The sequence below is a fragment of the Motacilla alba genome, chromosome 1 (assembly GCF_015832195.1).
Source record: "Motacilla alba alba isolate MOTALB_02 chromosome 1, Motacilla_alba_V1.0_pri, whole genome shotgun sequence".
NCBI lineage: Eukaryota > Metazoa > Chordata > Aves > Passeriformes > Motacillidae > Motacilla > Motacilla alba.
Window position 1 is genome coordinate 25,650,105 of NC_052016.1, and position 21,433 is coordinate 25,671,537.

Genomic DNA, 21,433 nt, shown 5'->3' on the forward strand with positions numbered 1-21,433 from the left:
AGAGACGTTATCTTAGCACAAGAATCAGATAAAGAAGAAATGATAAGTAAGTACTTCTCTTACATAGCTGCTAGTGAAATATTTACTATATAGTTTAATCCCCATTTATTACTGTTTTTTGTTGCTAAAGAGCTAGATTGTTAATTTCCATGTGTTTTTTCTCATTTTTTAATCCCTTCACCACACTAATTCTTTCTTACTTTAGCTGTCCTGTCCTTGACCTTCTTTCCTTATTCCTTTTAGTGCTCCCACACCTAGTTCTGTACTTCAGTTTGAAGTACTGGAAACAATGACCAGAAACTGGTCTTTCTAAGCCCAAAGCAACAGCTGTCAAATCCTTATTTAAATCTACTGTATTTGTTGCATTTTCTGGATTGTCTTCATGCACACTTGATTTGAGCCTAATTTATTGGTTTTTTAGAAAATGCATTAAATTACAGTGAAAAATTTAAATAACTCTTGCCTTTATATTTTTTTAACACACATAATACAACGTAATTAATAATCTCTAGTAGTTCAAAATGAGAGTGCTTGAAATTTTTTGTCTTTGCCATATACTGCAGAACTACACCCTTGGGTTATCCTGGGCAGAGAACAGTGCTACTGATTAAGTACTCATTTTAAAGGATTCTCATGGTAAAAGCTCTTTAGAAAAGTAGCTGACTTAGAACTGAAAGCTCAAACTTTAGCTGAAAGCTCTTGCTTCTTACAGGAGTAAGAATGTGGTAAAAAATAATTTGCATAGAAGGTTCGAACATCTAGCAAGAAGTAGAAGTTTTCTATGGATAAGGAGTATTTCCTGTATCTTCACTTTTCATCTGGAGAGTGGATCAATATTCATGTTTAGTCAGTACACTAGATTGTTATACCTTATTAAAAAGAAGTTCTTTTATGATCTGTGTGGTTTGATTTCTGTGTCTGAAAAAGTGTTGCATTTATGTTGTTTGTCTGTCTCAGAATTCTTAGAAACATCACCAGCCAATCTCGATTTAGAGGATATAGAAGATCTCTTCTCTTTGGCACAATATTACTGTAGCAAAACTCCAGCTTCTTTTAGGAAGGTAATAAAGTAATTTTGAAATTCTCTTATTTTTGGCTAGTGTTTAAGCTCTTGCTGACAGTAATTTTGAATATTTCATTGCAATATCTTTTTTTAAACATTTCTTCATGTTTTTACTCTGGTGATATTTACTGTTAGGATCTTTATAAGATAAGGTTAACTGATACATGAGAGAAGCTTCCTTGCAATATTCTCACTTCATGACTGATAACCTTATTTTCCAAATGAGGCTCTTGTAAGAACTGATGAAGCTAAACTTCATATTGACACAATTGCATTGTAGTACACTGCACAGCAGTGCTAGCTGTATTTGCAATAACAAAGAGGAAAAAAGTCTTACTATAGATAAATCTATTATCACCTGTGCTGTTTTTGCAGCTCTTCCTTAGTCATGATATCTGACTTAGTGAATGAATGAAATAAAAGTATTTGATAGCCATTGCCCTCAGATTGTATGTACTTCCTCTGATGTGTGTAGACAGATATGGGAGGTTTTCTTGTGGGGAAAAAACAAAACAAACAATTGAAAAACAAACACCAGAGGCACTGCATCATGTTGGCACGGTCAAAGTGGTGAACAAGCATGTTTCTAATGGAAGTGCAGACCTTTCAGAAGGAATTTCAGTTGATCAAAAGTTTCATTACTATGTGGACAGGAACTTGTGTGGAACTTGATGTTTGCGACGGATATAGTTTTATTTTAAACTTTCACACATAAAGATAATGGCTTCACTTTTTTTTTTTTTTTTTTTTTGCTTTATTAGGACAACCACAGTCTTTTTGGCAGCGGCTTGTTGGGCCTCAAAGATGATGACACAGACTTGAGCCAGGCTCTCTGTCTAGCAGTTTCTGTGTCTGAGATTCTGCAAGCAAATCAACAACAAGGAGTCAGTATACTGAATTAACCTTTCCCCTGAGTTTTATAGAAAAAGGAAAGAATCAATCACTAACCACTAGTTTGAAATGCTAACAAATGCACAAATGAGTGTTTGCTATTTCAGGAAAAATATTTTTGTCTTGAAGTTTTCTCCCTTGTAAATGACCTGTTGTCTTCAATGCATTTGTGCTGTAGCAAGGAGCATAGGGGAGCTTAAGACAGCTGATTTGAATTTGAGGAGTGTGAGCTGAAAGTAGCATCTCACTAATTTGAATTCCTTTCCAAATGAAGCTGCTATAGAGGAAAATTTAAAACTCACTACTCAGTACCTTTGAGAAGAACACTGTTAAGGAATATCTGTCTTTTGTCAAGGAAAGGTTTAAATGAAAAAAAGAATATTGACTGAACTTGTTTCAGTAGAAGTTAATTGGAGATGTAGATGCAGGGACTTCACTAGAAATATTTAAGACCCATATATGGATCATAATGTAGTTAGATTGCAGTGTTTCTTACTGGCTACTGACTTCTTGTTGCAGTTTCCAAACCCCAGTTTTGTCATGCATAGTTTGGGTTTTTTACTCATCCAAATAAAGTTAAGCATCTGTTTAGATGCTGTCCAAGTTGATGGGACAGAAACCCATCCTTATGTGTTGTGCTCATTAGTAGTGGACTCTTGGATTGTCTCATACCCACTATGTTTCCTCTCAGTACAAATTATATAATTGCACTTGGATGATACTTTCCCATGCACAAGCTGATGTATTAATGGAAAGCTGATACTAGAATACTACCGGTGGTCTGGTAGCTGTAGACAAAGTTCAGATAAATCAAATGAAGTAAGATTTTTTTTTATAGCTCTTAGCCCCTCTGAGCAGTTCCTGTAGTATTTGAATTAGTATTACAATGTAATTGAATTCTGCCAATAATTATGCAATTTTGAAGTTTAAAAATTTCTCTTTCAGGAAGGAGTGAGATTCTTTGTAGTGGATTGTCGTCCTGCAGAGCAATACAATGCTGGGCATTTATCAACAGCATTTCATTTAGACTCAGATTTGGTTTGTATGCTTTTTGTTTCTTTACTGGTATTTGAATCCTAACTGAGATAGAAGGGGAAAGAAATGCCTGCCTTGAAAAATGAAGTATTCTTCATTTAGGCTTCCGTCTGTGGACTGCAGGGTCTAACTATGTGATGATAAGACTTTAAAAATTAGCTTCTCTAAAGGAGATGGTAGAACCATCATTTTACTGAGAAGTTTAGTCCTTAATGACATTAGAATTTGGGATTCCAGACTTCCTGTTCTTTGGTTAGGAATGGGAACCCATACAAACTAAAGACTATACATTGCTTGGAGGAGAAATCTCTTTTTAGCATCCTGATTTCCAGTGAAAGGTGTAATTACTTTTTAAAAAGAGCACTTTTTTTGTCTCTCTCTCTTTTTTTTTTTTTTTTTTTTTTTAGCCACAGCCAGTCTCATTACAGTCTGCTTTTACAGGGCATATATCTTGAAAAGGATTTGGTTGCTTCTTTAAAATTTTTGGTGTGCAATATGAAAGAGAAAGTGCATTGATTTTGGCACTGAGATATGCTATGAATTAATAACTTTAATTAAGATTTTGTACTTTCTATTTGATTATGAATTCCTAGTTGAATGTTCAGTCATATTTTTCTCTGTCCTTCTTTCCCCCTCCAAATCACTTCCATTTCAGCAGTGTATTCATCATTTCTGGATTAGCCCTCAACTGTTTTACTGTAAGCAGTCTGTGGAAGCTGTATGGAATGATTTATTTGGAAATATGAAAGTCATAAAAGACTTTTATACCTTAGTTAAGGTCAATCCTGCATCTAATATCTTTACCTCTCTAATTAAAATGATGCATTATTTGGTATTATATGCACATTTGTAAATATAATATTAAATATAATTGCACAGAAGGGAAAAGGAGGCTGAAGGGCAACCTTAGTGCTTTCTATAACTATCTGAAGGAGGTTGTAGCAAGATGGGTGTCAGTTTCTTCTCTCAGGTAATGAGTTATAGGACAAGAGGAAGTGGTTTCATGTTGCACCAGGGGAAGTTTAGGTTGGATATTAGGAAAAATTTCTTCCCCAAAAGGATTGTCAGGCATTGGAACAGGCTGCCCAGGGAAGGGGCATCCCTGGAGGTATTTGTTACTTGTAGACACGGCACTTGGGGATGTGGCTTAACAATGGAGAGAGTTGGCAGTGTGAGGTTTGTGGTTGGAGTCAATGACAAGGGTCTTTTCCAACCTAAATGGTTCTTTGATAGTGTGGTTTTTAACCTGGATCAAAAATTGTTTAGGAAAAAACTTTCTCTGTCCTTTGTGGGTGTTTTGCTAGTCTTAATTGAATGTCATATTCAGTGTAGTAGAAATAAGCATTTAAAATTATTAAGTAGTACAAATAGCTGATAGTATATGAAAAAGTAGTCCATGAAAACTAGATGTGATCGGTTCATAGGTATTTAAATTGTATATTGGAATTAATGGTCTTTCATGAACCATGGTGGATGGACGTCACCAGGTTCATCCTTGTTTTTAAAAGTCAATGCTAGGAAAATATTATAGGGAAAAACCTTTATGATGAAAAGTCATTAATGGAATTTCAGTGCATTTTATATTCCTCTATGTGCAAAGTATGCAAAAATTATTGTAAGGAGAGACAATGGGGAGAGAAAGCCCTTTGGAATCCATCTCATTTATAGTTAGAGGAAGTAGTGAGATTTAGGGCCTGTGTAATAAAGCAGCAGCCTTTATGTCTAGGAAGACCCCAATTAAAATTCAGCCTTACTTACTGATGGCTAGGTTGTGTACTTTTTACTTTGTCCTTCATCATTTGATCCACTGTACAGACAAAATTATGAGAATCCCTTCTGGCCCCTCCCTGCCCCCTTCAGTCCAGTTCCAGATCAAAATTCTCTTATGAGTTTAAATAAGTACCTTCCCCACAAACACAGGTTCAAATCTAGCTGTTTTGCGAAAGTCCTTGTTTCTCCATCTCTTTCATGTGGAACTCGTGTTTTTGCGTGCATAGTAGCCCTTCATGTATCCCAGCCTTAGCTTTTGGAGAGTACAAAGAATCACAGATACCTCCTTGTACTCTCCATTGTAATTTCTTTTCCCAAATCTTGATAAGTAAATGAGAAAAAGCTTAGTGGGGAGGTAACAAGAGGAAGACTTTACTAGCACCTAGAAATTCTAGGTAGTTTAAAGGGTTTCAAATCTTCAAAGTTTGGATGTGTTGTTCCCTAGCATGTGTAAATATGGAAACCAGTCCCACTGCTGTGTTACCAAATCAATGCTACATGAGAGTAGCAAAGACTTGTTCCACTATTACGTGATGCCTTCAGATGTAAACTAACAAATGTTAGCTGTGTTTCTTTCCTGGGGAGAGCAAGTGGGGTGAGGAAGTAAAGGACCATTCACAGTGTTCTTTATGTAAAGAGGTCTTGGACAGGTTCTGTGTGTGTGACTTGCACAGTGCTGAGGTTACCTTGCTTGTGCTCAAGGAATTGTAATCATTCTCAAAGTTTGTCTCCTTTCACAACTTATCTTACAATATCTTGGTGTCAAACAGTGTTTTTTGTTTGTTCATTCCACAGATGCTTCAAAACCCATCAGAATTTGCACAGTCTGTAAAATCCCTGTTAGAAGCACAAAAACAATCTATTGAGTCTGGCTCCATAGCTGGTGGGGAGCATCTCTGCTTCATGGGAAGTGGCAGGGAAGAAGAAGATATGTACATGAACATGGTGTTAGCACATTTCTTACAGGTACTGTTAAATTGCCATTGATTTAACAGCTGGAGTAAAGGGTGTCTGCATGTATCATTGATGGTAAATGGCAAAACATTTTCTCCTTAAAATCTGAACTGTTTTTTACATTTCTCAAGTTAACAGTTTTTAGTAAACAAACTAACCCATTTCATTACCATATTTGCCTGACTTATTCCACAGGTTTTTGCTCTGATCAGAATTATCTTTTCTGTTGCAGAAAAATAAGGAGTACGTAAGCATTGCCAAAGGAGGCTTTATGGGTAAGCTTATTAATAATGAAATTTGACTTGAAAAATCCTGATATCTTAACACTGTTGGTATTTTTGAGGCTTTTGCTAAAAACAATCTAAATTAATAGAAAGTAGATCTCATTTGTCAGATTTTTGTTTTGTGTAATAAACACTGTGCACTTACACATTTGTGGTTAACTCTTAGGGCTTTCCCGAATTTCTGAGTGGTGAAAAATTAATGCAGAAATTGGAGAAATTCCTTCTTCCAGCTTGTCATTCTTGATGTTTTAGCCTCTGTAGATTGCAGATTCATATGAAGATGCAACTTCATAATTACTATTAACTGCTGTTATGATTTTTTAAATCAGGAGTTCATAACTGATAAGTTGATGTTGCTGGAAATAATCAGGCTCTACAACAGTGGAGAGATCTGTGCTACAATATGACATTATTAACAATACAATAGAGGCATTAATAATTAATATGTGTGGTGTTGTAAGAGCTGTCTTCAAGATCAAAGCAGTGATTTATTTTTAATTGTGGCTGTATTCTAAATGGTTACTAAAATAATTAGTATATTAGGTAGATAGATAATCATTAGATAATTCAATTTACTTAATGCTTTTGTACTACTGAAAGAAAAGCCAGGGATTATTATAGTGACTGCTGAATTGATCAATTTTATTGAATCGTGGGGAAAAAATTGCTACTGATTAGTCCCGGGTGTATACAGTATTTTCATCAACAGACTAAGTCCAGTGTAATTCTGAATGTTTTAATGGCCTTTTAACAGCCCTCCAACAACACTTAGCAGATATCAATGTGGAAGGACCAGAAAATGGATATGGCCACTGGATTGCTAGTACCTCAGGCTCAAGAAATAGCATAAGCTCTGTTGATGTAAGTGAAATTTTAGTATAAGTGTTGCAGTGGGATGGGAGCCCTAGGTGTCTCATGTGTTTTTTTTTCTTCACATTCCTCATTCTATTCCATAAAATAGATTATTGCAAGTCATGACTGTTTTCACTTGTGTGCTTAATTTCAAACTATGATCACAGTCTAGTCATAGGTGACCTAAACATTTTTTATCCTCTTGAGGGGAAGAGTTTGCAGGTAAGAACTTGCTGTAGTCATTCTCCAGCACAATACATGTAATAGACAACTCTTTCCCTGGCTCTTACTCTGGGAAGAAGTTACTATAAAGTAGCATACAATTTCATGGCAAAGCTCAAAATTGTATCTTTTCTACAGCTGATGTGTAGAATTTAGCTTTTAGTTTAGATGCAATGTATAATTGGTCAAGCTTGCTTGATGGGATGATATTTTCCTCACTCACATATCATTGCTGTTATTTGATAGAATCCTAAAGAAATACTCAGTTGTGTAATTGAGGTTCTACTGAGTACCAAAAAGTAAATTACTCTTTTGTAGTCTGTTTCCTTTTTAATAAATTCATTGAGCTGAAATATCTTACTTTTATATGATTAATCCTGAGAGGAGTTACTTTTACAGGGTGATTCTCCTAACGGTTCAGGTGATGGAAAAGGAGTGAAATCCCTAGTGAGTAAAATGACAGTTGCTTTGAAGACTAAATCTGTGAATGTGAAAGAGAAAGTTATCAGTTTTATTGAAAATACATCTACTCCAGTGGACAGGTGCGTCATTTATATCTCACAGTGCATTAGCTGGGAGAAGTGACTTTTTGTTTCATGTGGCTGTTTGTAAGTGTAAAAACTGGGCTAACAGTTGTCTCCCATATCTAGTTTTTTAATTTTCTACCCCTACCCTCCTCACAATTTTATCATGACCCAGGGAGCCTACTGTGCTCATTAGTATTGGAAGGCCAATGTGGGTCCCTGTTGCCTTGAATGTTTATCTAGAATTTGTCACTTAATTTTGCTTCTTATAGTATGTCAATTTTGTGTTCAGTCTGAAAGTGAACAGTGATTTCACTTTTATTTCAGTTCCTCCCCATTCTGACTCTGATGAAATAGATGAATGACAGTGGGATTCTGGATAGGTTCTTTTGGTTGGTTGGTTTTGTTCTGGTTTTGTTTTTTTCACTGTTGCATCTTGGCAAATTTGAGTTTACCTCTTTTAAAGATCTTGATTTTTTTTTTTTCAAGTCCTTATGTGAAGCTGCTTTTCAAACTCAGACTCAACCCTTGTTTGGTTTTCGTGTCTTCAGGTACAGCAAGGAATGAGAATGTGCAAGTAGACTGAAGAACACTTTAAAATTTGGAAGTGATCATTCCAAATAATTATCTTAACTAAATACAAGAATAACAGCATTCATCTGTCAGAGCTTTAAATGAAATGCTTGTTGTAGTTCTTTAAATTCCAGCCTTTGAAGGTGTATGTTGAATACCAAGACATTGGTATTCAGGAATCTCAGGAACCTAACATTTCTTTGATAGCAGGATTTAAAATATGTGTCAAATGAAGAGTAATTTTAAATACTCTTGTACTTCAGATCATTCCTTCTTTCTGTGTTGGAAAAGGTTTTTCTAAAATACTATTATTTTATTTCACCATTAGAGGCAAAAAAATTCTTAAATAATGTTTGGTAGCTTTTATTTTGTGAGGAATTAAACTGAATGAATGTGAAGATTTAAACTGAAAGAGGGTAGATTTAGATTAGATATTAGATTTAGATTAGATATTAGGAAGAAATTCTTTACAGGGAGGGTGATGAGGCACTGGCACAGGTTGCCCAGGGAAGCTGTGGCTGCTCCTTCCCTGGCAAAGCTCAAGGCCAGGCTGGATGGAGCTTTAAGCTGTGAAGTCTGGTGTAAGGTATCCCTGTGCAAGGCAGGGGGTGGAACTAAATGGTCTTTGGAGTCCCTTTCAACCCAGGCCATTCTGTGAAGTCAAGTAATGCTTACATGTACGCCATAGGTAGCATACAAAATGCATCTTTTGGTAGATTTCTTTGCAAATATTTCTTTACCTCATGTCCAGCTTTCACGAAGCCATGTTTTTATTTACAAGCATCCTCCTTGAAGAAGATACATTGCCAATATAGAGAATTTCAGCTATTTATCTAGGTTTTTCCTTTACATTTTTTTTAATTCTTTTGTTCTGTCCTCTGCCCCAATGTACTGTAGAATACCTTTCAATATTTCCTGGCCAGACAGAGCAAGCCTGGAGCGGTAAGCTTGATAATTCAGCAGTCTGATTAAAACCACCTTTCTTGTATTTAGCATGGCATCGCAATGTTTGTAAGCATTGGTTACACTGACAAGATTGCTTGCATATTTTGATGTGAATTTAATTTCTTGAAATGTATCAAAACTATTGCTTTTTACAAGTGCTGGTCAAGAGACTAAAGGAAGAAAAAAGAATGTATTGGCAGTGCTTTCTTCTCTTAGTTTCTGCTTTGTTATTTCTGTTCTCTTCCTTACTATTGCTTTTTATGGATTTTTTTTAACCTGTCATTCCCTATATACATTTTACTAGTAACTTGTACTAGTAGAAGACACCAGGAACAATTACTGAACAAATTATGGCTTAAGGTTTTAACAAGAAAGACTATAATTATGAAAAGTAAGCTTTTCATAAAATACCATCAGAACTTAGATATGACAGGGAACCCATATGGGAATTCTGTCTGGAAGTCTCAATTTTTTATGCATCTTATCACTTGGTGATAGAACAGGCTGAAAGAAGCAGACATGCTCATTACTGGGAAAAGAAAACTGATAAGTAAATATGCTTTGCAATTCTACCTCATCTGGTTCACATAACTACTACATTTCATGCAAATGTGGAGGCCCTTGACATTTGACTCACATATAAGTGTCTTATAATTATTTCAGAAGTAAAAATTGTGACTTGAATTTTTATAAAATTACTAGTGATAATTGAGGAGCAGCTCATACATAATCACTTTCGAACTTTGGTTATACTTCAGGAGTTCTGTAGGTTTTGACCCACTTACACTGAAATGCATGAAGGTTAGTGCTGGATGAATTATTGAAAATTTTAAAAGTGGGTTTTCATGGATTTTCGATTTTCTTTCAAGTAATTTGTACATAACTTGAGCTGGGAGTCACCCAAAAGCATCACAGAAAGGTGTTGTTCATGTGAGAAAAATCAGTAGTAATGTTCTGTAGAAGAAGAACAATGGGAATGGCCCAGTAGCACATAGTATGTTTTGTTAATTTAGAAATACTTAAGATTATGGGGATTGTACCCCACATTTTGTTGATCTGTTTCTAGAATATCGTAAGCAGTTTTTAAAATACCAAATTATATATGGCGACTCTTTGATAACTCAGAGATGCATGAATCTGTATTTGTAACCAACAAGTTTTGATATATTGAGATTTTACTCTGGTGATTTTGTTTATTCCTTTCCCTCCTATTGCACATCTTCTTTCATTGGGTCGATGCAAGAATAAATTAGCTCAAACTTAATATCCCTGGAGTATTTTCTTAAAATTAGTTCTTAAAAATCTAGAATGGCCTTTTATTCTGTATCAATTCAATTATATCTACTTTGTGTTTATCACCAGGATGTTTCATTTGGCAGGTTTGCCACCAAAGCACATTGCATTCAATTTGTAACCATGTAATGATGGCCTTCCATGTAAACAGGTTAAAGGGAATCAATTTTTAGCTTAAGATGTTACCAGGCTTTTATGAAGTAGCTTTTTACTCTCGTGTTTGCTCTCTTGTCCTGACTAACTTAATTTGATAAACACCAGTGAGATCTGCTCTTAGATCCTCTCTGTATAATTCAATTTGACATTTTTTAAATGTGCTGCTTCTTACTCAATTGGTTATGTAATACTAAAGCATATTTACAAAAGCCTCCATATGGAAGCACTGCCCTCTTGAATTGTCAGTGTCATTGATGCTTATTGTCTTGAACACTAATGAGCATGTTAATGTATGTTATTTTTTGTGCCATTGTAGACCACATTTCTGTTTGTTTGGTTTTCAAACTTTTCCTTATTTTGTTTATATTAGTACATTTTACCCATAGAAAATGTTGTTTTCTTTTCTGACTTTCAATTCTACTATTCTACTTTCAGGTATCCCTAAGTAATGGCATTAATTTATATGTTACTAAACCTGTTCTCTGTCCAGCTTGGTTCTACAGTAACATTTAAACTGGAGTTTGTGAATGTAATTAAAACAGGAACCAAGGCTTAGAGTTGGTAGGAAACATAAACACACAGTATGGGGAAGGAGGTTATTGAACTGGAGGAAAGGTACAGGCAGGTTTTCTGGTTTTGTTTTGAGTTTTTTAAAACTGCTAAGTGTTGCCAGTTCTAAAGGCTAAAATGATGAACTGTTTGGTTTTTTTCAGAAATTGCCTGTATTGTTGCTTTCTGAACTTTCAGGTTTTTCTCATATTCTTCAGGTATTCTCAACAGTTGAGGGCAAGAGCTTTTAATTCAGCTGTGACTATGTAATTGCAGCATTCTGAGCTGGAGATTTAAAATATCTCAGGATTTGCAATCTTACTGTTGCACATAAAGACTCAGTTATGTGTGATTGTGTCATTTGATATGATCTGTAGAAACAATTTAAATGTGATTTTTGACAACACATGAGTATCACACTGGTGCTGAGATTGTAGCAGTAAGAATTGTTTGAGCAAATATTTCAAGATTTGTCTCAAGCTGGAAATAATGAACAGGAAGTCAGGGTTTAGACTACTGATGGTTTGTAATAACCCCACTGTGTAGTTCTTGAGGTATTTTGTTATCTTTTGAGGAATTAACCAGAAAAATGAACTGCCAGACATGTTAGTTAATAGTCTTTGTTTTTTGCTTTATCTGAATTTGGGATCCTTGTGAAGTCGCCCTGACTGTCCAGATATGTTTTGGTTTCATGCTAGAATAGTAGCATGTTATCAGTTTTCAGATCTCTAATGTATGTTGCCATTTGAGAAGGTGAGCAGAAGATGGGGATTTTTTTAAAACAAAACAGCATTTCTTTCCACTTTCTTTGTTAAAACAGTCAGCCTCACAAAGTGCTTTCACTAACCAAGTTGCTTGATGGGTCACTCACTTCTTCCTTGCAGGCAGCTTCATGAGAGTCTCTTGTCCTTCTCTGTTGCACAGCTGTGTTTACATTTTGCTAATATGTTACTGTGGAACTCAGACCATCAGTTTGAAAGTTACTTTTCTTTTCCTGTCCCACGCCTTCTCCTGCCCTTTTCATTGCCAACAGACATGTCAGCAGCAGTGACAGAGTAGGAAAGCCTTACCGTGGTGTGAAGCCAGTATTCAGCATCGGAGATGAAGAAGAATATGATACTGGTAAGTAGAAAATTCTTCTTTTACCTAGATTAGCTTATTTAGACAAAGTTATTAAATTGGACTAAACCAAACAGTATGTCTTACGTCTTTGTTTTGCAATATGATGCTTGTCTATTATTGTTGTTCATGTATGTTATGGTAATGCCTAGGACTGACCCTCTTCAAATACATAGGAGCAGATTAAATAAAAAGTAATTTATGGTAAGCACCAAACAGCCAATAGGAGGAAATTGAAATAAGCAGATTTAGGGGATCTTTTGTCTTCACTTGTTAGTTCTGAAGTAAAGATCTTTTTCAACACTGATCTTGTATGTATAAGCTGGCAATTGTGCCTTTATTACTCACAACAGTAAGCAAAATGTAAAAGACCTAGTTTGACTGATGTATCTCAGTTTAAATATCTAGTATTGTCAGTTAGTGTAATGATCTGAATTTCTGAAATATAGTTGGAGCTAGATTTTAAATGGCTAATGTGTGCACACCTTTCCAGTGTATCCAACTTGGCTTTTTAGCACTGTATCTATTAATAATTGATTCATCTCTTGATATGCATGCAGATTTCTGTAGAAAAAAAAAAATGCAGTTTTAATTTAAATGTTTTATCTCATTGAAAAACTACAGGCAAAACTGGAACACCACACATTTCATAAAGGTTTGTTTGTAGGTTTTTTTGAGAATAGTTCTAACATTAGAATGGTTCCAACCTACTGTTGCCCTGGTTTTGCTCTGGTAGTTTTAGCCCATTCCCAATCATCATCTCACAAATAACTCTTCTGTGGCCAAAAGGCATGTTTGGCATGTGTTGGAAAAACAAGTAACTAGTCTGAGAATCTTTGATACACAAAAGAAGCAGTTCAGGAAGATTAATGAGAGTCGCAGGTTTAAATAACATTAATGACAAAAGGTTGGTCATCATCTGCAATAAAAATTGTGAAGGGGCAAAGTGAAATTATCAGGCCGAAGCTTTAATACTAACAAGATATTTCTCCAAATGCCATGTAATTAAGTTTGCACAGTTCTTTGAGCATCCATAATAGTGTTTTGCAAGGTCTGGGTAGTTTCAGAAAACTAGCTCCTCCAGGACAGCTTGTCTAGAACATGTTTTCAATAATATTTTTTTACTAAGTTCTATTTAATGTTTGCTTTTAAAAGCACTAATACACTTGGTAAGTAAGCAGAATCAGAGCAATTGGAGTAAGCAAAGCCAACACATATGAAGTGAAATATATATGATCTTGATACAGAAGAATGAAAAAAGTGAACCTGTTTCTGAATAATTGGTTTTGTGAAGTTTTAGTGTTAGGAGTTTTTCTGTAGTAAGTAATTGCAGTCAGCTGTAATTATTGCAGCCTGCTCTAGGTGGATCTGCTTGAGCAAGGGGGTTGGACCGGGTGACCTCCAGGGATCCCTTCTGTCCTTAGGCATTCTGTGATTCTGTGACATGAGGATGGATTATTGTTCCATTTGCTTCAATTCCATAATGTATTTTTCAGTGAAAATGTTTCCCAAAGTGTGTTTCAGATTCTGAATTGCATCGAAGTAAATAGTTTTACAAAGTCTAGGAAACAGGCTTTGAAAAAGGCTCTTTGAAGAGCTGTCCTGATTTATTTCTGGGAGTCATTTGTATGCAGTTAAGATAGTTGATTGTGTTAGATTACTAGGTTGCTTAATTTCTTCTAATATAACACCAAAATTACTATGTAAACACAATCACCATCTTTAGACATGAAAGCAGTATTTTGCAACTAGGAGTTGCAGGAGTTTTGGGTGTTTCACAGAGGTCTGTGCTGAAAATTTCAGGTGGGAATATGTTCTTAAATGTCCTTAAAAAGGATGTGAAGCCAAAGACAACAATTTTTGCTAATGGTCCAAGGTTATCTGAGATAGTAAGGACAGACTGAGTCTTGCTAATTGGCATGACTGGGTAATAAAATGGCACATGAAATTCAGTATGAATTTAATGCAAGAAAGATATTATAAAACCACCAACCACTTCTAGTTTCAGATCCAGTGGTGGTAGAATGATTCGGCTGTGTCCAGCAGCAGTGGGTTTATGATAAGTAAGCAGTCATTAGCAGTCAGAAAAGCAAATCAAATGCTCAGAAATCTATGAATCGCCCACACATTAAATATTGTGTGTCTTCTGCCCTTGATGTCAGAAACAATGTTTGAATGGGACAAAGTTCAGAGGCATAAGTAGGGTGAGGAAAGATGTGATATTACTTTCACAAAAGGCACAGCTGAATGTTAGAAGCTTTGTTATGTGAAAGAGGCATTCTAAGGGAGGAAAAGGGATCCACAAAAATAATGCCTGGCCTTGAAAAGGATCAACAGGTGTTCATTTCTTCTTGTAAAACAAACTAGAAGCCACAAGAATAGACTCTCCTGGACTGTAGTTGGCTTGCTTTTGGTACTCCTTGCCAAAACATATAGGTGGTTCAAATGCAAAAGGTTTATATGGCTTCAAGGAATGTCTGGACAAGTGACTTTCATCATGAAAGAAATCCATGAAACTTTACTGCATGGACAAATCAGACCAGCCTAAGATACCCCCTGACCTAAAAATACTTGTTTGTTGAGAGAAAGTTAAGAGAGAAATATCAGATGTGCCTTTTTCTTTCTTCCGTCTCAATAATTCTGTATGGTTGGGTACTCTTGCTTTGAACCAGTCTAGGTACAGTGGGTTTAAATGAATTGAAAAGTTGGCTGATGGGTGTGAATTTTTTTGTAATGTTTTTACCCCCTCCATTCAAACCAGATGAAATTGACAGCTCCTCAATGTCAGACGATGATCGAAAAGAGGTCGTCAACATCCAAACTTGGATAAATAAACCTGATGTGAAGTATAACTTTCCATGTAATGAAGTAAAAGAAAATGGACATATGTTTCCCAGGTACTGAAATTAAGTTCTGTGAAAACATCCATCTTGATATACGTTCTAAAAAGAGTGTTGGTCACTTAACTTAGCCTTTATATTAAACTAGGAAATGAAAGTGTGAAACCAACTCAAACAAAGTGTTACTGTATTTGCAGTGTTATAGAATGGTAATTATGTATAAAACCTGGTGTAAAATTTTGCTTTGAAGAACAAGGTAGTAAGAAAAATTGAAGGGGGAGAGAGGGGCTGGAGGTACTTGGCATGCTCTGTGCACCAGTAATGGTGGGGTTGATGCCATGTTTGTTTTCAGAAATGGCTGTGCTACAGCACTGAAGGAAATTCTGATGTCTTTTGCAGAGCTTTCTTCATTGATATTATGAAAGTATTAGAACTGTTTCTTAGATTTGTAGCTGTATTATCTAGCTCTCTCCATGTAGTTTAGTCATAGAATTTAACTTTCTAAATAGCTGATATTTAACTCATTTACAAAACGAATTTGTATTTTTCTTTTCTTTCAAGTCATCTCCTAGTAACAGCAACTCATATGTACTGTTTGAGGGAGATTCCATCACGAAAGGGACTGGCTTACATACAATCTCGACAGGCACTCAACTCTGTAGTCAAAATCACATCCAAGAAGAAACACCCGGAACTGATCACCTTTAAGTATGGAAATAGCAATACTTCAGGCATAGAAATTCTGGCAGTTGAAAGGTAAGCCATCTCTGTAGAAGAGGTGTAAATGGTCATGATACCTGTACACTGGAAATTGGGGGTATGCTGTAATTCCCAGAATTGAGTTCAAAAATAATAGTTTTTATTTAGGAATACATAAATCAGATGTGAACTAGGAAAGAAGATTTGCCAGTAAAATTATGGGTGTTCATGAGACTCAGAAGAGAGGAACTGCAACTACAGTTGTTGGGGATGGGATGTGTGCAAGTGTTTTCTTTTTAATAGGTCTTAAATAAAAATTAAGTGGACAGTTCTCTGCAGCAAAAGTTTAGATTTGTGAAGAGTGGGATTTAAGGGTATGGTGGAGTAAATTTGTTTTGTTTTGTTTTTTTTGTTTTTACATCTGACTCATATTTTCTGTGCACTGTGCAAGAAGTCCAGAAGCCTAAATTCAAAACTCTGATTCCCTGAAACCTGATACCTGGAAGTTACGTGTTGCCATGCTCAGTATTTGCATGCTTAAGATGGGGAAGGGGTCAGATGGAGTGGTGTATCAGGCTTTTTTCCACTGGTGTAGCCTGCTGTTCTTGGCAGTGTTTTAAGAAGGTTGCTGATACCAGCTGGATGTTTTCTCATCCTCCTTGGAAAGAGCTGTGTGCAGTGGATGCTCTGTTTTCACAAGAGAGGGGAGATGAGTTTCCTACCTAACTAGGGATGTTCTGTGCCTGTTGGCTCCTTAAGTTTGTAAAGATAAATTAAAATTTTGCAGAGAACTTTACTGCTTGGTGAATTACTTAATCACCACCTTGCGGACTGAGGCAGATTGATCTAGAGCTATAGGAATTGAAAAAACAAGAACCAAAATACCACAAAACAAAATCCACACAAGGACTTCTATGCTTCAGTCAGGCAGTGCTATCTGTAGAGATCTGGAATGGCCTGACCTATCCCATTGTCAATTTTTCTTTCCCAGATGGCCTGTAAAGTACTCCTCAACAATTTTTGTTCAAAAAGAGAAAGTTTCATAGTATAATCAGGAATTAAGTGTTATTTTCTTAGTATTTTTTTAATTTTAATATATGCCTCTCTTCCCTTCCTCCTAGAGAGAGGAAGAATAAAAAGAATTATGGAATTTATACTCAAAAATTTTATTGTGAATTAATGATGGCTTTTTCTAATTTTTTTAAGGTATTTGATTCCAAATGCAGGTGATGCTACCAAAGCCATAAAACAACAGATCATGAAAGTATTGGATGCCTTGGAGAGTTAATAACTAAAGACTTTGTAGAGACCAGTTTAAAAAGAAGAAGCAACCAAGTTACTGTATGTGGACACAAGCTGACTGTTTCCCAACTGAATACTAACTTAAGAGAATTTTTCTGTTTGCTGGTGGGAGTGCCTGAGTAGCAGGCTTAGGATAGGGTAAATTATTATCCATTTCTGAACAGGATTTTTGTTTGGTTTTTTTAATTATAATTTTTTTTGGAGAAGTGTTTATTATAAAGGTCAGTTTGTTTCTTTTTAATGCAGCCTTAATGGGAGTGATCTGCATCTTTGCAAGAGCAGATGCAGCTGGGTTCATGTTAAGTATGTTAAAGGAATGAAGGACTGTGAGATACAGAAGAGCAATTGAAAACAGAATGGTTTTAAAATTATTATCCCTTGTAAATAAAATGTCTCCATTGCCTATAATCTGGAAACTGGATTTTGCTTACCAGGTAGTATCAAAGACTAATTAAAATTTTACGTTTTTGAACTGGGCAGATACAAATCTTAAAAACACTGTTTTCACATTAAAAACTGTTAAGTTTGGGCTGCAGATAAATGGGTAAAAACAAGCAATTTTAAAATAAAGGGGTTTTAAAGTCTTACCAGCTACTAGGCTAAATAACTGGAATTGATGGTAAAGATTATTTTTAAATACTGAAATTAACTGTAGTTTTTACTACAGGGTTGTGATTTTTTTTTTTAATTATGCAAAATTTTACATTTCATAGGTTGAGGCTGTTTCCCTTGTAAAGACGAGTGTGTGCATTGAAATGCATGTTTCATGACAGAATATGGCAGTTGGGAACAAGTTGCCTTACTCTTCAGAAGCAAAATATCTTAAGAACTTTAGATGTTAAAAACCCTTCAGTTCAGCACAAAAGTGAGTACACGCTGACCAAAGGTGTGTTCAGCAAGAAGATGAATGCACAGAAAAGCAGGGGAGAAATTCCAGTGCTGCATACCTGTGATAAATGTATTCTTAACCAGTTACCTTCATTGATTCAAGCATTTGTTTCTATTATTTTGCATAACAATTTCTAAATTAGTACAGATTTGGGAGATGGCAACCATATGACTGTTCATCATAAGCTTTCCATTTATTTAAGAATGGTTCTCTTGTTCAAAGCTCAGTACAGGAATGTTCTTATGGACAAGGCAGAGCATCTTTGTAGACTAATGGGAAATCACCGAAAACTGTGAAATAAAGATAATGGGGATTAGCTTTGCTGCATGAAATCTTCTGAGTACTTGAAACAAAACCTATGATTTGGTACTTCATCAGAAGGTAAAACAAGTTAAACTGACCTTTATAAAAAACAGTTATTCTGAGTTATTTTACTAGGAATCAAGCTAGGGCACCTTAATTCTGGAACTAATTACTTTTTTTTCCTTCTTAGTATCTGAGTAAACACCAATAGAACTCAAACTGTTGAAAATATTTGCATGAAATTGCACCTGGGCCAATGCTCATGTATTTATAGTTCTGCCCAGCAGCTGTTGTATTACATTTTCCTCTTCCTAGTCCCTCCTGAAAATATCCTCAAGAATCTCTGACTCTGTGCCTACTTCAGCAACGAGATTTTTTCATGTAAAGATGTTTGTGCTACTGTTTATAAACTACAGTTGTAAATAAACCAGTACAATTTGAACATAACTTGTTCTGTCAGAAGACATTTAGTTGCATACTGTGTAAATTCTCTGAATCAATTAAAAGTTTTTCCTAAAGGTGTTTTGTAAATGGAAGTGAATTTGATCTTTGGAGTGGAAGACACTGATTATGGATTATAGGGAGCTTCTGCCAGCGACTTCTTAACGTAAGTATTTCAGAATTTAAGTTAATTTCATTAAGGACTTTTGGGTGAACATTCACAGAAAGGTCAAAGTGAATTCACAAATAATCAAGTTATAGAAAAGGTTTCTGCATAAATTCCAGATTTCTCAACATCATATTTTTGGTACGAAAATGTTGACACAATGATACAACATATTTCTCCTAGTTGGAAAGGGAAAAGTGAAAATGACACTCAGTTGTTAAACAGGTGTATTTGAGTATTAAATGTGGAACTTGGCTAATGTGTATGCTTCTCTGTGAGGACAGCAAATACAGCAGACCTTTGAGATCTTCAGCAAGTAAAGCAACAGGAAGTCAGTTCTTAAATCCCTTCTCTGTAGAAACATATAATCCAAGCCAAGTTTAGAGGCTAATTATTTGTAAATTTTAAGGCAGCGTACAAGTTCTCAACAGACCTCTTATCTTAAAAAGCTCAGCCCAAATTATGAATAATTTCAATGGTGCTGGTGTATCTCTACCCACAGTTTAAGGGCCACTTTTTCCTTATAGTGTACATACCTGTAGTTACTGGTTTTGTTGCAAAACTTGTATTAGTAAGCAGAAATTCTAATTATAGTACTGCTGTGATATTTTTTGAAAAGAAAAATCAAAAAAGTTGGTATGCTACTTCCTGTCCCTTTTAGCTTCAAGGATTTTTTTTAATGATATTTGCTAGAGATGTGTTGGCTCCTGTTTTATTCTGCATGCACCATGGTCTATATTGTTGAATATAAGGTGACAGTTATGATGCAGGAGTGATAGAAATGACGTCTGGAGTAGGAAAAAAAGTCTTGGAGTAAACTTCCCTGCCAAATGAAGGTGTTACCTTTGTGTCATAGTGAGAGTTGGTGCTTCTGTGCTCACTGATGGCTCTTCACTTGTCTCACAAATTCTTTTAGATTCTGATTTCTATGAGAATTTGTAAAAAACGTTACATATATTACCCACCAAAAATACTGTTGCTTGCAGAGTTGCAATTTTTAAAGTTGCCTTTTCCTGTTAGCTCTAACACATGGGTCTCACCTGTGATTAGATCTTTTCCTTCCTACTACACATCAGCTGTAGTTTCAAAACCAGGAACTGCCAAATAAGCTTTTTCAATATAGGTGTGGTCTGCTGAATGTGTGAAAAGTTTCCCTTTAGGGAAGGAAAAAGGTGGTACTATGTAACTTGTTCTACTGGGTGTACCTAGTGCTTTCAGATACTTTTGTTTGGAAACTTGAAAAATACATTTTATCTCTCTGACCCATGGGAAATTGGATTTTTGGCCTGTGCTTTGCCCCTTCAAGGGATGATACTACTTGATTTCTTATTCTTTTTATTATTTGGGAAGAAGTTGGGAGACAGCTGTTCTTTGCACCTGGAGTCCTGCAAAGTGTGATGTTTGGGGAAGAAAAAAATTTTTTAAATCACATATGCTCTTTCTACCACCATGGGCATGTATAAAAAGGAGGGAGGCCTGCTAAGGGCTGCTGCACCATGTGTTCTCCCATCCTTTGGCTTGGTCAGATTGGGATGAGTGGTTCCCTTTACTGCTGCAAGGGGCAGGTTGAACAGTTCTCTGGTTGAAGGAAGGTTTGTAATTGTTGCACACAGTAGCGGTTGTGCGTTTTACAGTGGTTATGCACTTCCCGTCCCTTATCTCTCTGCATGTTTCCTGGAAGGGGAGGTGTGTAAGAGATTGATCACCATGGGTTACCCATTTTATCTTTACCCATTCTGCCATTATGTGCTTTCAGCTTACAAACATAATCTTGTGTGAGAAATAGTGCTACACAAAATCTACAATTCTACAAACATGCTTCTAAAAAGCCCAAGGCTGGAAAATATGTACATGAGACAGCAGTGTTTTGTGCTGAGTAACGGGGAGCACTTGGTGTTTAAAGCCAAGGAAGAGCAGCATGGTACTTAGTGTGTTGGTTTCACAGAATTGGCTGTGTTGGACAGGACCTCTGGAGCTCATCTAGTCCGAGTTCCCTGCCAAGGCAGGATCACCTAGAGCAGGTAACACAGGAACTCACCCAGTGGGTTTGGAATGTCTCCAGAAAGGGAGACTTCACTGGGCAGCCTGTTCAGTGCTCTGCCACCCTCAATGTAAGGAAGTTCCTCCTCATGTTGAGGTGAAACTTTGTGTTTTAGTTTATGGCCATTGCTCCTTCTCCTGTCACTGGGCACCACTGACATTAGTCTGTCACCACCTTCTTGACAAATGCCTTTGAGATGTTTATATGCACTGATGACATCCCAGCCTTCCCATCTCTGGACTAAGCAGGCCCAGCTCTCACAGTCTCCTCATAAGAGAGGTCCTCCAGACCCCAAATCATCTTTGTAGCCTCCACGGCACCCTCTCTAGTAGCTCCTTGTCTTTCTAGTTCTGAGCAGCCCAGAACTGGACACTGATCCACATCTGGAGCGCTGTGGAGATGTTTGTACCTTGGGGGAATGCTGTTCTTGTAAAGAAAGAGGGGGATGTCGCGGGTGAATGAGTTAGCTGTAAGCTGGATGAGCCCTTAGCAGCCTTAGGGCTGCCAGGGTTTGTTGGGCCG

At 36.2% G+C, this 21,433-nt stretch overlaps 1 protein-coding gene across 5 annotated transcripts in view; it reads left to right on the forward strand.

Annotated features, from left to right (window-relative positions):
• Nucleotides 1-18,710, forward strand: part of TBC1D23 (TBC1 domain family member 23) — a 31,821-nt gene extending 13,111 nt beyond the window's left edge. For 2 of the 5 annotated variants that reach the window (XM_038128209.1, XM_038128201.1), the window contains exons 7-19: nucleotides 3-46; nucleotides 958-1,061; nucleotides 1,825-1,947; nucleotides 2,900-2,992; nucleotides 5,555-5,725; nucleotides 5,946-5,988; nucleotides 6,752-6,858; nucleotides 7,471-7,613; nucleotides 9,066-9,110; nucleotides 12,145-12,233; nucleotides 14,992-15,127; nucleotides 15,632-15,826; nucleotides 16,976-18,710. In XM_038128209.1, coding sequence (XP_037984137.1) covers nucleotides 3-46; nucleotides 958-1,061; nucleotides 1,825-1,947; nucleotides 2,900-2,992; nucleotides 5,555-5,725; nucleotides 5,946-5,988; nucleotides 6,752-6,858; nucleotides 7,471-7,613; nucleotides 9,066-9,110; nucleotides 12,145-12,233; nucleotides 14,992-15,127; nucleotides 15,632-15,826; nucleotides 16,976-17,057 — 1,375 coding nt within the window. In that variant the 3' untranslated portion in view covers nucleotides 17,058-18,710. The remainder of the gene's footprint in view (nucleotides 1-2; nucleotides 47-957; nucleotides 1,062-1,824; nucleotides 1,948-2,899; nucleotides 2,993-5,554; nucleotides 5,726-5,945; nucleotides 5,989-6,751; nucleotides 6,859-7,470; nucleotides 7,614-9,065; nucleotides 9,111-12,144; nucleotides 12,234-14,991; nucleotides 15,128-15,631; nucleotides 15,827-16,975) is intronic. The other 3 variants (XM_038128225.1, XM_038128217.1, XR_005255848.1) reach the window with 2 other exon arrangements.
• Nucleotides 18,711-21,433: the final 2,723 nt, after the last annotated feature.